This window comes from Salvelinus namaycush, chromosome 3 (assembly GCF_016432855.1).
Source record: "Salvelinus namaycush isolate Seneca chromosome 3, SaNama_1.0, whole genome shotgun sequence".
NCBI classification, from domain to species: domain Eukaryota; kingdom Metazoa; phylum Chordata; class Actinopteri; order Salmoniformes; family Salmonidae; genus Salvelinus; species Salvelinus namaycush.
In genome coordinates, this window is record NC_052309.1 from 47,735,653 (window position 1) to 47,750,060 (window position 14,408).

Below are 14,408 nucleotides of genomic sequence, written 5' to 3' on the forward strand. Positions count from 1 at the left end.
TTGGAAAGGGACTCGTAAGTAAGCATTTCACTGTAAGGTCTACACATGTTGTATTCGGCGCATGTGACTAACAAAATTGGATTTGATTTAATTATAAATGTTTTACATTGTAGAATAATAGTGAAGACATCAAAACTATGAAATAACACATATGGAATCATGTAGTAACAAAAAAAGGGTTAAACAAGTCAAAATATATTATATATTTGAGATTGTTCAAAGTAGTGTTGGTTAATTTCTTCAACAAATGATCAGGTCTATATAATTATCAAACATACATTATTAATGGAAAGGAAACACAGACTCTTTGTTTAAGTATTAAAACACTCCTTTTAGTAATACAATTGTAGGCAGAAGTTGGTACAGAGTACAGTATAACAGTATATGATAGTTTCTCCCCAAGTTCTCCAAAGTGTCTAAGACATCCCGTAACTCATATAGCTTCCTCAATCCCCCTTACGTAACTTTCCCTGGCAACAACATTTTAATAAATCTAACCTCCCCCTGACAGCAGGAACCATCTTCTCAGCAGGTAAAAACTCAGAAGTGGGTTTGACCGAAACTTGACCTTTCATCACAAGTATAGGGTCATGACAAGGTGAACGAGTGTAAGCATCTTCTGACAGAGGGCTGGTTTCATCAGGTCTGTGGCAGCCTTGTGTTCTCAGAAAACCAGATAACCACAGTGGGATCCAGACAGGAGATCCAGACAGGAGGAGTCTGAATGTAGACGCCTTCTGATAGTGTCTGAAGGTCACAACACTCAAAACAGGTTTTAACACATTTATCATAACGTAATTTATTAACCCTTTAAAAAGGTATAAGGCCTTGGTTTAACCCTCTTTAGTAGCCACCCTTTGCCTCGATGACAGCTTTGCACACGAAGGAAAGGAAGACCCAGAGTTACCTCTGCTGCAGAGGATAACTAGATTTAAACTTGAATTCATTATAGCTAGTCAGCCTTATGATTACAATGTGTATTATGATCAAATTAGGCATGTTTCCCCTTCATCTGAAACGACTGACTAGCCAGGCAGATCTTAAAGGGCGACATAAATGCTCATTAAGAAATGTTAGCGGCCATGACTGAAGGCAAACGAGAGTTGTCTTGGGCGTGTGATTTGACGTGAGTGTTTCTTGGGTGTGTCTTTGCCATTTAATCACAACAAACAAGAGCAGGAAATACATTGAGGTAAGCTAAGCTAGCTTTGCTATTGAGAGAACAAAGTTTTGAAGTTGAGGAATTCTCCCCTCCTGACTGACTCGCCATCTCAAGATGGGCAGCAAATTCCGTTCTATGTTAAGGCTAAAGCCTGCGCTGACCTTGTGTTTAGCCAAGCTGACAGCACCCAGCTAGCATATATTGGTGATAGCTGCAGCTGGCTATCCTATTTAGCTGATATTTCTCTGTCAAATTAGTTATGGAAAGACAGCAAGACACTCGTTCTACAACAGCTTGCAATTTAGTTTCAATGTTTCATCACGACATGTAAATAAATATAAACTGCGAGTTGAATGCCCGGTCTTAAAGTCAGCTCAGCTGTCCTACAACACAATATTCTATGACTGGCTAGTTTTGCCTCATCTCTCCTTATGTTTGCCAGGGGTTGATTGGCCACCTGGCAATTCTGGCAGATGCCTGATTGACTGGACCATTTTAAAAATTGGTGGGCTGTTCGAAATTGACACTAGAGCTCTGCTACCCGACCCGAGCCCGATGGGCCCCGACATTATACCTCGGGTTAGAGCAGGGTAAGGCATGTTTTTTCATCAATAACTATGGTAAGGATAGGGCTCAGGTATCACTAAATTGATCAATAACATTATGAAGCTGTAGTAGTAGCTAAAAGCTCTCTGATCTCTAATATCTCCCCATTGAGCAGAGCAGCCCAAGCGGAGCCGTTGCTATGGATACTCACTAAACTCAGAGCCGCCATGAGCAGAGTGCATGAAGAGTGAGCTGCCTATGTGCAGGAGGCGAGTGACAGAGAAAGAGGAGCTGCTAATGGATTTACTAACTGAGGAAGTTATTTCTGATTTTGGGTTTAGGGCAGGGACCAGCTTTAAGCATTCGGGCCTGGGTAGGGTAGGGCCTGAATATCGCAGGGCTTAAAATTAATGCCCGTGCAGGACTCTGACACACACACAAATATTTTTTGTATATAAAAAATAAAAATGTCTGTTATGCTAACCTAAAATGAGCCTTTGGCTGATCAGTGGCCCCCCTACCAAGATGGTCCGGTCCGGTTTTTCTGAGCTGAGGTCACGCAAACTCCCATTCAAAGTCAAACGCAACATCAGCAAAAAGACTTGCTCCGACTCCGTCATCAGCTGGACAGCCAAGATCATGGATCATAAACAACAGAAAGGGTGCCTATCAACATAGAAAACATCTACCTTGTCACCTCAATCAAAACGTCCTATTTTTGGTGCAGCTAAAACCATGATTTGGTCAAACATTAAACTACATGATCCTCATGATTCCTGTAATGAATTATACAATGCAGAATCATACTGTACATTGCATTTTTGTTACACTGTTTATACACACCGCATATTTATATACTGGATTCTTGACATAGCTCGCTGTAAAATACCCACTACTGTACATGTCATTATTTCTATATATTGTTGGTGTATATATGTGTAGATTGCGTTTCTATTACTGATGCAGTGTTATCTGGGCTGTTAATTGGATTTGTTCTGACATTCTTGATTTCTTGTTTCTATTTTAGATGATGTATTATTTGTGTACTTGTTTGACATTTTACTGAACGGTTAGGAGCTAGTAACACAAGCATTTTGCTGCACCCAATATAACATATGCTAAAATGTGTATGCGACCAATAATCTGGTGTCTGCCCTGCCGCTGTGCCTGTTTCGCTGGGGCCTACTGCTGTGATGAGCGAGCCACTCTCCTCATACACCCGAGAGAAAAATTAGTTCTGGTTAGCTGGGTGATATGGACAAAAATCCATATATTGATAAATTGACTGAATTATCACGATAACAATCCTTTTTTACTTAAATGCTGCTATATGTAACTTTTTGGGCGACCCGACTTATGTAAAAAATTAATAAAAATAAAAACACTTCTCAGTTGAAGCTGACATTTATCTCAATGAGTAGCATCTCAACATACAACGGAAATAGAACCACCAAATCACTTAGTCATTTCCAATAAAAACATATAAAAAAATAGACTGCCCAAACAATGACACAAATCAAGAATACTATACTAGACAATCAGTGATGAACACAACACAACACTTCCCCCCTCTTTTAAACTAGGCATGAAATGAAGTGATAAAGTCTTGAAGGTGAGTAGGTCTAGAGCGCACCCTTACAGGCCGCATAATGGGTGCTGCAGCGACAGCAACAGGTGCCTGCGGGGCTGGCACTTGTATTTCAGTTCCGGCCAAGGGAGAGTGTGCCACCTAGCTAGTACCAGCTATCTACTTATACTGAACAAAAATAAACTCGGCAAAAAAAGAAACGGCCCTTTTTCAGGACCCTGTCTTTCATAGTTCACGGTAAAGGGTTTAAACACTGTTTCCCATGCTTGTTCAATGAACCATAAACAATTAATGAACATGCACCTGTGGAACGGGCATTAAGACACTAACAGCTTACAGACAGTAGGCAATTAAGGTCACAGTTATGAAAACTTAGGACACTAAAGAGGACTTTCTACTGACTCTGAAAAACACCAAAAGAAAGATGTCCAGGGTCCATGCTCATCTGCGTGAATGTGCCTTAGGCATGCTGCAAGGAGGCATGAGGATTGCAAATGTGGCCAGGGCAATACATTGCAATGTCCGTACTGTGAGATACATAAGACAGTGCTACAGGGAGACAGGACAGACAGCTGATCATCCTCACAGTGGCAGCCCACGTGTAACAACATCTGCAGAGGATCGGTACATCCGAACATCACACCTGCGGGACAGGTACAGGATGGCAACAATAACTGCCCGAGTTACATCAGGAACGCACAATCCCTCCATCAGTGCTCAGACTGTCCTGAGCTTGTTGTCATTGCAGGCAATCTCAATGCTGTGCGTTACAGGGAAGACATCCTCCTCCCTCATGTGGTACCCTTCCTGCAGGCTCATCCTTACATGACCCTCCAGCATGGCAATGCCACCAACCATACTGCTCGTTCTGTGCGTGATTTCCTGCAAGACAGGAATGTCAGTGTTCTGCCATGGCCAGTGAAGAGCCCGGATCTCAATCCCATTGCGCACGTCTGGGACCTGTTGGATCGGAGGGTGAGGGCTAGGGCCATTTCCCCCAGAAATGTCCGGGAACATGCAGGTGCCTTGTTGGAAGAGTGGGGTAATATCTCACAACAATAACGGGCAAATCTGGTGCAGTCCATGAGGAGGAAGTTGCACTGCAGTACTTAATGCAGCTGGTGGCCACACCAGATACGGACTGTTACTCTTGATTTTGACCCAACCCCCCTTTGTTCAGGGACACATTATTCCATTTCTGTTGGTCACATTTCTGTGGAACTTATTCAGTGTATGTCTCAGTTGTTGAATCTTGTTATGTTCATGCAAATATTTACACATGTTAAGTTTGCTGAAAATAAAACGCAGTTGACAGTGAGAGGACGTTTCTTTTTTTGCTGTGTTTGCAAACGCAACATGCAACAATTTCAACGATTTTACAGTTCATAGAAGGAAATCAGTCAATTGAAAAAGGTTTATTAGGCCCTTATCTATGGATTTCACATGACTGGGCAGGTTTGCAGCCATGGGTGGCCTGGGAGGGCATAGGCCCACCCAGTGGGGAGCCAAGCCCAGCCAATCAGAATTAGTTTTTCCCCACAAAAGGGATTTATTACAGACAGAAATACTCCTCTATTTCATCAGCTGTCAGGGTGGCTGGTCTCAAATGATCCCGCAAGTGAAGAAGCCACATGTGGAGGTCCTGGGGTTGCGTAGTTACACATGGTCTGCGGTTGTGAGGCCAGTTGGACGATCTGCCAAATTCTCTAAAACGACGTTGAAGTTGGTTTATGGTAGAGAAATTAACATTCAATTATCTGGCAAAACCTCAACTTGAAACATCTGTGGCATTGTGTTGTGTGACCAAACTGCACATTTTAGAGTGGCCTTTTATTGTCCCCAGCACAAGATGCACAAGATGCACCTGTGTAACGGCCATGCTGTTTAATCAGCTTCTTGATATTCCACATCTGTCAGGTGGATGGATTATCTTGGCAAAGGAGAAATGCTCACTATGTAAACACATTTTTGCACAATATTTGAGAGAAATAAGCTTTTTGTCCTTATGGAACATTTCTGGGATATTTTCTTTCATCTCATGAATCGTGGGACCAACACTTTATATGTTGCGTTTTATATTTGCGTTTTATATTTTTGTTCAGTATAGCTAAAGTACTGTACTCACCAACACCAGTGGGTTGACAGGCAGAAGAAGTTATCGTGTCAAATGTTATCCATTCCTGGCCATCTGGCAATATTGTTGAAATGCATTGGTAGTTTGCACCAACTTTATGGAAGCCTATTTTCACTCCTATTTGCTGTGCGAAATGTGCGTGCGTTAAACCCATATGCAGACTTGAAAATAAATGTCCACATGGCAGCTGGGGGCGGACCACAAAGTGTTGTCTCTGGGTAATTGGGCATCATTGGCAAAAGTTGGCATGTAAGTAATCCATAACCACTCCTCCAGTAAGTCGTGACGAACTGACTTACAAAACTCTGTCCTCAACTGGCAGTTTCATTAAATAGTACCCACAAAACACCAGCCTCAACATCAACAGTGAAGAGGCGACTCAGAATGCTGATCAGAATGCTGATCTTCAGTTTCTGACTTAGGACTCTAGGCGCAATTTAGAGTTTGGCCACTAGACGGCAACAGGTTATCTACAAAGTTTTAGACTGATCAAATGAACCATTGCATTTCTGTTCAAAATGTTGTATCAAGTCTGCCCAAATGTGCCTAATTGGTCAATATATACAGTTTCAAGTACATAACTGTGCACTCTCCTCAAATAATAGCATGGTATGTTTTCACTGAAATAAATACTGTAAACTGGACAGTGCAGTTAGATTAACAAGAATTTAAGCTTTCTGCCAATATAAGATATGTCTATGTCCTGGGAAATATTCTTGTTACTTAGAACGTCATGCTAATCACATTAGCGCATGTTAGCTCAACCGTCCCGAGGGTGGGACACCTATCTGTAGAGATCCTTAAGACGTTTTAAAGAAGGATTTTTAAGCCTTGAATCAACTGAGACATGGATTGTGTTTGTGTGCCATTCAGAGGGTGAATAGGACAGACAAAAAATGCAAATGCCTTAGAATGGGGTATGATAGTAGGTGTCAGGCGCCCTGGTTTATGTCAAGAACTGCAACGCTGCTGGGATTTTCGCGCTCAACAGTTTCCTGTGTGTATCAAGAATGGTCCACACCCAAAGGACATCCAGCCAGCTGGACAACTGTGGGAAGCCTTGTAGTCAACATGGGCCAGCATCGCTGTGGAACTCTTGACACCTTGTAGAGTTCATGCCCGATGAATTGAGGCTGTTCTGAGCTTAGTTTGACTGCCGTAACCCATCACAACACAATATATAAGCTAGTTTTACTCCAATGTTTGTAAAAATAAAAAAAAGAAGTAAACGTAAACAAACACTATATAGCTTTAGAACATGGTTAAAACTATAATTATGATATCATGGACGGTCCGTCCTTGCATCTATAGCTCATATTTATGAATTTGAGAGTGCTTACATTTCTCCAGCCCCATCCCGTAGCTTTGTACCGAGGAAGGGGTGGGAAGGACGCTTTGTTATTGTCTCAAGTGCCGATTGTCGCTTTGATGGTTGAACTGCCATGTCCGTTTGCGATATTACAACAACAAAGAAGTTACTGCAAACAACATACACGGTTTTGTTCCCTCTGACATTCTTGCACACGCTATAGGAGAGCAGCATATGTACTGTAATGTTTTTCATTTTTTATTTACTGCTATCTTCTGGATGGGTTGGCTGCTTGAACACTGCGGAGTTGTCTATCGTATTTCTTGCAATGCAATGTCCTTATGAGTTACAGAATAATACGATTCATTCCATTGCAGGAGTGATTGCCATTTGATGGCACCCATTGTTCATATTCATGACCTGCAAACAGTTTTTGTTTGAAGACTTCACAGTGGTCATTGCGCTCATGCTAATTCAATTTTGTACCAAATTAGCGTCTCTCTGCAATGGAATACACATTTATCAGCAAAATAGGCAAATGGTGGTTTCGGTTCATCCCCCCTTTGTTTTCCTTCATTTGTCTCTATTAGCACATCCCAGTCTAGGAATTAGGCTGGGATGCTTCACAGACACAATGCTTCACAGACACAATGCTTCACAGACACATTTTCTATGCTTTATAAGCATATGGTGTTATGGCAAGCTTGGTGAGTAACTTCAAACATGCTCTCACATGTATTCTTCATTATAATATCAATTGTCATTTGGAGCTTTTCCTGTGGCAATGGTCTATTTTGGTTTAACGTCTCACTATGGAACTATCTATCGGAGTTTGGAACTAGACACACCAGCCACACACATAAGGAAGTTCAGAAACCACATTCTACTGACGAACCCTAACGTCAGAGGTTATCAGTGTGTCAACTATGTCAATAATGACTCAATCCCTTGTATGGATGTTGCACAGACCCCATTCGCATCCCAGTCCCTGCATCTTTAGAATATTTAGAAACATCCCTGTCAGTGACACACACACACACACACACACACACACACACACACACACACACACACACACACACACACACACACACACACACACACATACACACACACACACACACACACACACACACACACACACACACCCTGCAGTCTGCTGTTCATCCTCCCATCCTGCTATCAGTCCGGTCCCTGGGATGGTGTTGCAGATAAAACAGAGACCAGAAAGGAGGATATTATACCTTCAGCTGGTGGATGCAGGCCAAGAACTCATGCATGCATGAATTTGTAGCCTCTCAGATAGGGAATGTAGCCGGTGATTAAAACACACAGGTTCATGCCTTCACCACCACCACCAAATGAATTGGGTGTAGCAAACAGACACGGTGTTTTAGCGACGGGGAATGGAGTGTTTTGAGAAAGCAATGCACTAGCTTGTGCTGTTAGTCTACAAAGATGAGCTGGTGCTGTACCGTCGCAGTGGATACAGTAATGAGTAGGCAGACAAAGATATTATGTTTTTCTGCCTGAGCTGAATGCTTTTATTTGCAAATATGTACAAAATAATAAACAACAAAGAGCATCAAATGGACTGAAAACAATAACACAGGCCTCAATAACACCACGAGCAGCAGCAAGTATAGCCCAGCCTTCCCCTGTCTGGCCACAGCAGAAACTGAGGGGTTGAAATACTATTTTCCCATAATGCAATTCACCACAGAACATACCATTACACATTGATGATCAATTCACTTCAAAAAGGTTTAGTTCATAAACTAAAAGGTATAAACATATTCAGGCAACAAACATACTGTACATATAACAATAGTATGCATTTCAACAAAGGTGCTAAACCATGCCTTTAATCACATATTTAAGTGTTTAGCAAAAATCCTCCCCCTGGGACAATTAACAGGTTGGCATGAACCACAACGCAAGAAAGCCATTTGCTTGAAACAGAGAGAAGGAAAGATGGCAGAAGCAGGTGTTCTATTTGAAAATGCTGGCGTGTCGATTGGAGATGGAAGCGAGAAGGAATGGACTACAGTGGCGAACAAAAAGGGAAACAAGAGAGGTGAAGTGGTGGTGGAATCTAGTCAATCCAAGCATAGTTCTGACTCTGTTTTTAGTCAGAGTGAGGGATTTGAACAAATGGTCACCTGCGAGACCCGTTTGACGTCTTGGTGAAAAAGATCGATGCATTGGATGAGGCGGCGTCAGTGAGAATAACAAGAAGTAGTTTTGTTGTGTGTCTGCGGAGCAGAAGGAGCGTGCCTTTGCACCTAAAACAAGATATCGGATTGGAATGTCCCCAGGGTGCTTCAAATAGTGAGTACAAAGGATATACTGTAACTGAAGAAATAGATGGAGTGGTTGGTGCACACCTTCTGACCCGCATGGTGGATGGAGTGAGGAAGCCCACTCCATCCATTCTATTGTTCTTTGAAGAGTCTCTCCCTCCTCACATATTTTGAGGTTATATGAGATGCCCTGTAAGAGCCTTCGTGCCAAAACGCACGCAGTGTGATACATTCGAAATGGCTGAGGTTAAATGCTTCAATTGTGGTAGCGAACATGCGCCCAAATTCCTGAAGTCTCCTGTTAGGGTGAAGAACAAGGGCTGTCTAGTGTGTCTCATATCCATAGGTGGTGGAAGAAGGAAGTGATGTTGAAGGAACAATGGTGGCAGGAGTAGAGACACCAGTGAATATTCTTTGTCAACAGAGGGATCCTGATATGTTGCGTGTCAAAAAAGTGGACGTCATATCCTTTATTGCAAGGGTGATATACTGCACAATGCAAACAGAGAAAAGTCTGAGAAAATAGGCATCATTGTGAGTGCGCCTGTTTTATGGGAATCAGGGATTTGACAGCAAAGGCCGTACAAGGAATCCTGTCGACGAAGGTACTGTGAGGACAGGCCCCCTGAGTCTGCAGGGATGTGATTTGGATTCGACTGTGACTGAAGAAGTGGTATGTTTGTGATTGATCTATTTTTGTATTTTGTGTGATGCCTTAGAGAGCACACCACAGATTATCCATTATATTGACCAGATATAAAGTGTTTGTTTTTTTCAAAGTTACTGGGATGTCACGTGTCCTACTTATATCAGTACAATAGTAACAACCTAAGCATTATGAAATGTATATTTGATCAAATAAGCCCCACGTAACAAATAAGCCATTACATTTGTTGTTAACCAAATTTGACACTCTCTCATTGACCTCCATACAAACGATTGGTGAGCAAAAAAAACTAAAACAAACGCCACCTGCTGGAGAAGACCGATTTTGGGCCCAGTTATCCCTCTCGCATCGCCACTTTCTCGCTGACCACACACACCGCACCAAATGTTGATCTGCCGATCGTCTGACGCTCGTTCGCTTGCTGACTGTGTGGCGTGTTTTGGGGACCACCCACCGATAGCACCTGACTGACGACATTTGCTAGTGTTTCTACATGTAGAGTCAGTTTCCCTACGGCTAGAGACATGTCTGCTCTGAGCCAATCAGAGAATGCGAGAAGAGAGCAGAAGTAATGATCAACGAGAGCAAGAAAATAGGGAACTTTCCGGTGCGCCGTTTAACTAGCTAGTGCCAGCTCTGGCTCCAAGACATAGTAGACACACTACTGCGGCTAGCTAGCTTAGTAACCACAAGATGGCACCATGATTTTGGACGGAAGACCAGGAATAGATCTTAATCAGACTATGGTGGAGAAGAGCGGCTATATATTCAGTCGGTAGGACTGACAGAGAGACAGACAAACCTCTGACACAGGCAGCTGATTGCAAACCATCTGGGCGTTCGTGTAAAGCCCCGTTCTCATAGTTAACATTAGTTGGCTAACTGGCTAGCTAGCTAAATGACCACTACAAACTCTAGCTTGATTGACACCTGTTATAAAGTCCGTTGAAGCTAGCTTTGATAAGACTTTTTTTGTTTCTTTGTTCGTAAACTAAAGGATAGGGCTACCACACACAGGGCTATGGCAGACAACCCTGAGGCTACGACTGAGGACAGGAACAAGTACAAGAAGTCCCACTATGACCTCCGCCGGGTCATCAGATGAGAAAAAGGACAATATAGGAATAAGGTGGAATCATATTACACAGGCTCCGACGCACGGCGCATGTGTCAGGGGCTAACGCCCATTACAGATTACAAAGGATGACCAGCCTGCCCAACGATGCCTCTCTACCAGACGAACTCAATGCATTTTCTGCACGCTTTGACAATAACAACACCTTGCCGGGTGTGAGGGCCATCAGCGACCCAGAAGATTGGGTGATCTCGCTCTCCAAGGCCAAAGTGAATAAAATCTTTAATCAGAACAATAGCCGCAAGGCTGCGGGGCCCGATGGTGTTCCACGGTGCGTTCTCAGGGCATGCGCAGAACAGCTGGCAGGTATATTCACTGTAATTTTCAGCCTCTCCTTGTCCCAGTCTGTAATCCCCACACGTTAAAGAATCATTCCTGTTCCCAAGAACTCTAAGGCTTCATGCCACAATGACTACCGCCCTGTAGCACTCACATCTGTAATGAAGAAGTGCTTTGAGAGGCTGATTATGGCACACATCATCTCCATTTGTATTTAGTAGGGATCCACATTAGCTCTTCCTGGGGTCCAAACACATTAAGGTACTTACATCAAACATAAAACAAAATATAAAACAGTACATCATATAACATTATTACACCACTACGTATCTACATTACAAAATGTATAATACCACCATACAACAATATAACAATGTACTGTATGTGTGTGTGTAGAGTGCGTGTGTGTGTGTGCATGTGCGTGTGTGTGTGTGTGTGTGTGTGTGTGTGTCTTCACAGTCCCCTCTGTTCCATAAGATGTTTTTGTCATTTAAAAAAAAAATCTGATTCTACTGCTTGCATCAGTTATCTAGACCTAGACAGTACATCATATAACATTATTACACCACTACGTATCTACATTACAAAATGTATAATACCACCATACAACAAAATTACATGATGTACTTCCCACCCCAATTTCCATACTGCCCCAACAGATCCATAGACAACACAATCTTAATTGCACTCCACACTGCCCTCACCAACCTAGATAAGAGGAATACCTACACTACCGTTCAAAAGTTTGGGGTCACTTAGAAATGTCCTTGTTTTTGAAAGAAAAGCACATTTTGTGTGCATTAAAATAACATCAAATTGATCAGAAATACAGTGTAGACATTGTTAATGTTGTAAATGACTATTGTAGCTGGAAACAGCATATTTTTTTAATGGAATATCTACATAGGCGTACAGAGGCCCATTATCAGCAACCATCACTCCTGTGTTCAAATGGCGCATTGTGTTAGCTAATCCAAGTTTATCATTTTAAAAGGCTAATTGATCATTAGAAAACCCTTTTGCAATTATGTTAGCACAGCTGAAAACTGTTGTTCTGATTTAAAGAAGCAATAAAACTGGCCTTCTTTAGACTAGTTGAGTATCTGGAGCATCAGCAATTCTGGGTTCGATTACAGGCTCAAAATGGCCAGAAACAAAGAACCTTCTTCTGAAACTCGTCAGTCTATTCTTGTTTTGAGAAATTAAGGCTATTCCATGCGAGAAATTGCCAAGATAATGGTCTTTGTCTTGCATTTCAAAGATGAAGGAACAAAAAAATACAAAAAAACATGTTTTTTTCTTTGTATTATCTTTCACCAGCTCTAATGTGTTATATTCTCCTACATTAATTTCACATTTCCACAAACTTCAAACCTGTTTCCTTTCAAATGGTATCAACAATATTAATATCCTGGCTTCAGGTCCTGAGCTACAGGCAGTTAGATTTGGATGTCATTTTAGACGAAAATTGTAAAAAAGGGTACGATCCTTAAGCTTTTTTAACCTGTCTCCTCCCCTTCATCTACATTGAGTGAATAAGGGATCATAACTCATTTATAAGTCCAAAAATGCATTTATATTATTTAACCATTGAATTTACTCCTTGGAAAAAACACAAACACACACACACACACACACACACACACACACACACACACACACACACACACACACACACACACACACACACACACACACACACACACACACACACACACACACACAATTTTAGAGTGAACAACAACATGAGTGAAAGATGAGTTGTTCTGTGAAAGCAGGATCATAGGCCTCGTTCTATAAAATTCATGTTCTGTATTAAATATCAGGATAGTAGTCCATCTTTCCAATGAAAGCGCCTTTGGAACCAATGTTTTACTTTGCCTGCAATTCAGACGGCTGCTGAAGATGACCTCCAACACAAACAGTGACATAAGAGACATAACAGTGACATAACAGAGACATAACAGTGACATAACAGACACATAACAGGGCAAGGTCTAATGCATAATGGATCTGGGCTCTCACAAGACAAAAGCTTTTTAATAGAAGGCAATAGAAAAAATTGAAATGAATTAATGTTGTGTGGAATCTAGACATCTTGTTCAACATAATTCCACAATGATAAAGATTATGTTTCGATATTGCTTGTGGTTTTTCAAGCAGGAGAACACGTTTCATTTCACGAGCAGTCAAGGTCATACATGTAATAAATGTATTTTGTTTTTTATAAAGCGCTATTTTTATTCCTTTCATTTCTGTATTTTAAGAATACTATAATAAAACTCACCTATTGCTGCATTAGCAAATGTGGTTTATTTCATATTTGATGAGGTCTCCAAGCACAAGCATGGCCTGCGTTCGTTAGCTCTAATCAATCTTGAAAACACATGACATTATCTTCAGTACTAGTAACTAGCTCACATTCAGAGCTGTACCATTCATTGTGGATTAATCAGTTATATACTGGAAAGCACTGAAAGGAAGCAAATTGTATCAAAACTGGCTGTGATTGGGAGTCCCATAGGGCAGTGCACCATTGGCCCAGCGTCCTCCAGGTTTGGCCGGTGTAGGCCGTTATTGTAACTGACTTGCCTAGTTAAATAAAGGTTAAACAAAAATTTAAAAATTGCTTGAAAACAAACATGAGGTAAAACACAGCTGACACTAAAGCCTGTGTGGAATTTACTGTGCCTTTGGAAAGTATTCAGACCCTTTTTGTTATGTTACAGCCTTATTCTAAAATTGATTAAATTGTTTTTGTCCCTCTTAAATCTACACACGATACCCCATAATGACAAAGCACAAAGAGGTTTTTAGACATTTTGCAGATAAAAAAACTAACAAAAACAGAAATATCACATTTACATAAGTATTGAGATCCTTTACTCAGTACTTTGTTGAAGCACCTTTGGCAGCGATTACAGCCTCAAGTCTTCTTGGGTATGACGCTACAAGCTTGGCACACCTGTATTTGGGGAGTTTCTCCCATTCTTCCCTGCAGATCCTCTCAACCTTTGTCAAGTTGGATGGGAAGCGTTGCTGCACAGATATATTCAAGTCTCTCCAGAGGTCTCTTCGATCGGATTTCTGTCCGGGCTCTGGCTGGGCCACTCAAGGACATTCAGAGACTTGTCCCGAAGCCACTCCTGCATTGTCTTGGCTGTGTGCTTAAGGTCGATGTCCTGTCCCGCAACAGTCTGAGGTCCTTAGCGCTCTGGAGCTAGTTTTCATCAAGGATCTCTCTGTACTTTTCTCCGTTCAACTTTGCCTCGATCCTGACTCGTC

At 41.8% G+C, this 14,408-nt stretch overlaps 1 protein-coding gene across 1 annotated transcript in view; it reads left to right on the forward strand.

Moving 5' to 3' along the window:
• Positions 1–10,912: 10,912 nt before the first annotated feature.
• The window catches only part of LOC120043896 (follistatin-related protein 4-like), a 288,303-nt gene continuing 284,807 nt past the window's right edge, over positions 10,913–14,408 (forward strand). The window contains exon 1 of the mRNA XM_038988499.1: positions 10,913–11,150. Coding sequence (XP_038844427.1) covers positions 10,913–11,150 — 238 coding nt within the window. The remainder of the gene's footprint in view (positions 11,151–14,408) is intronic.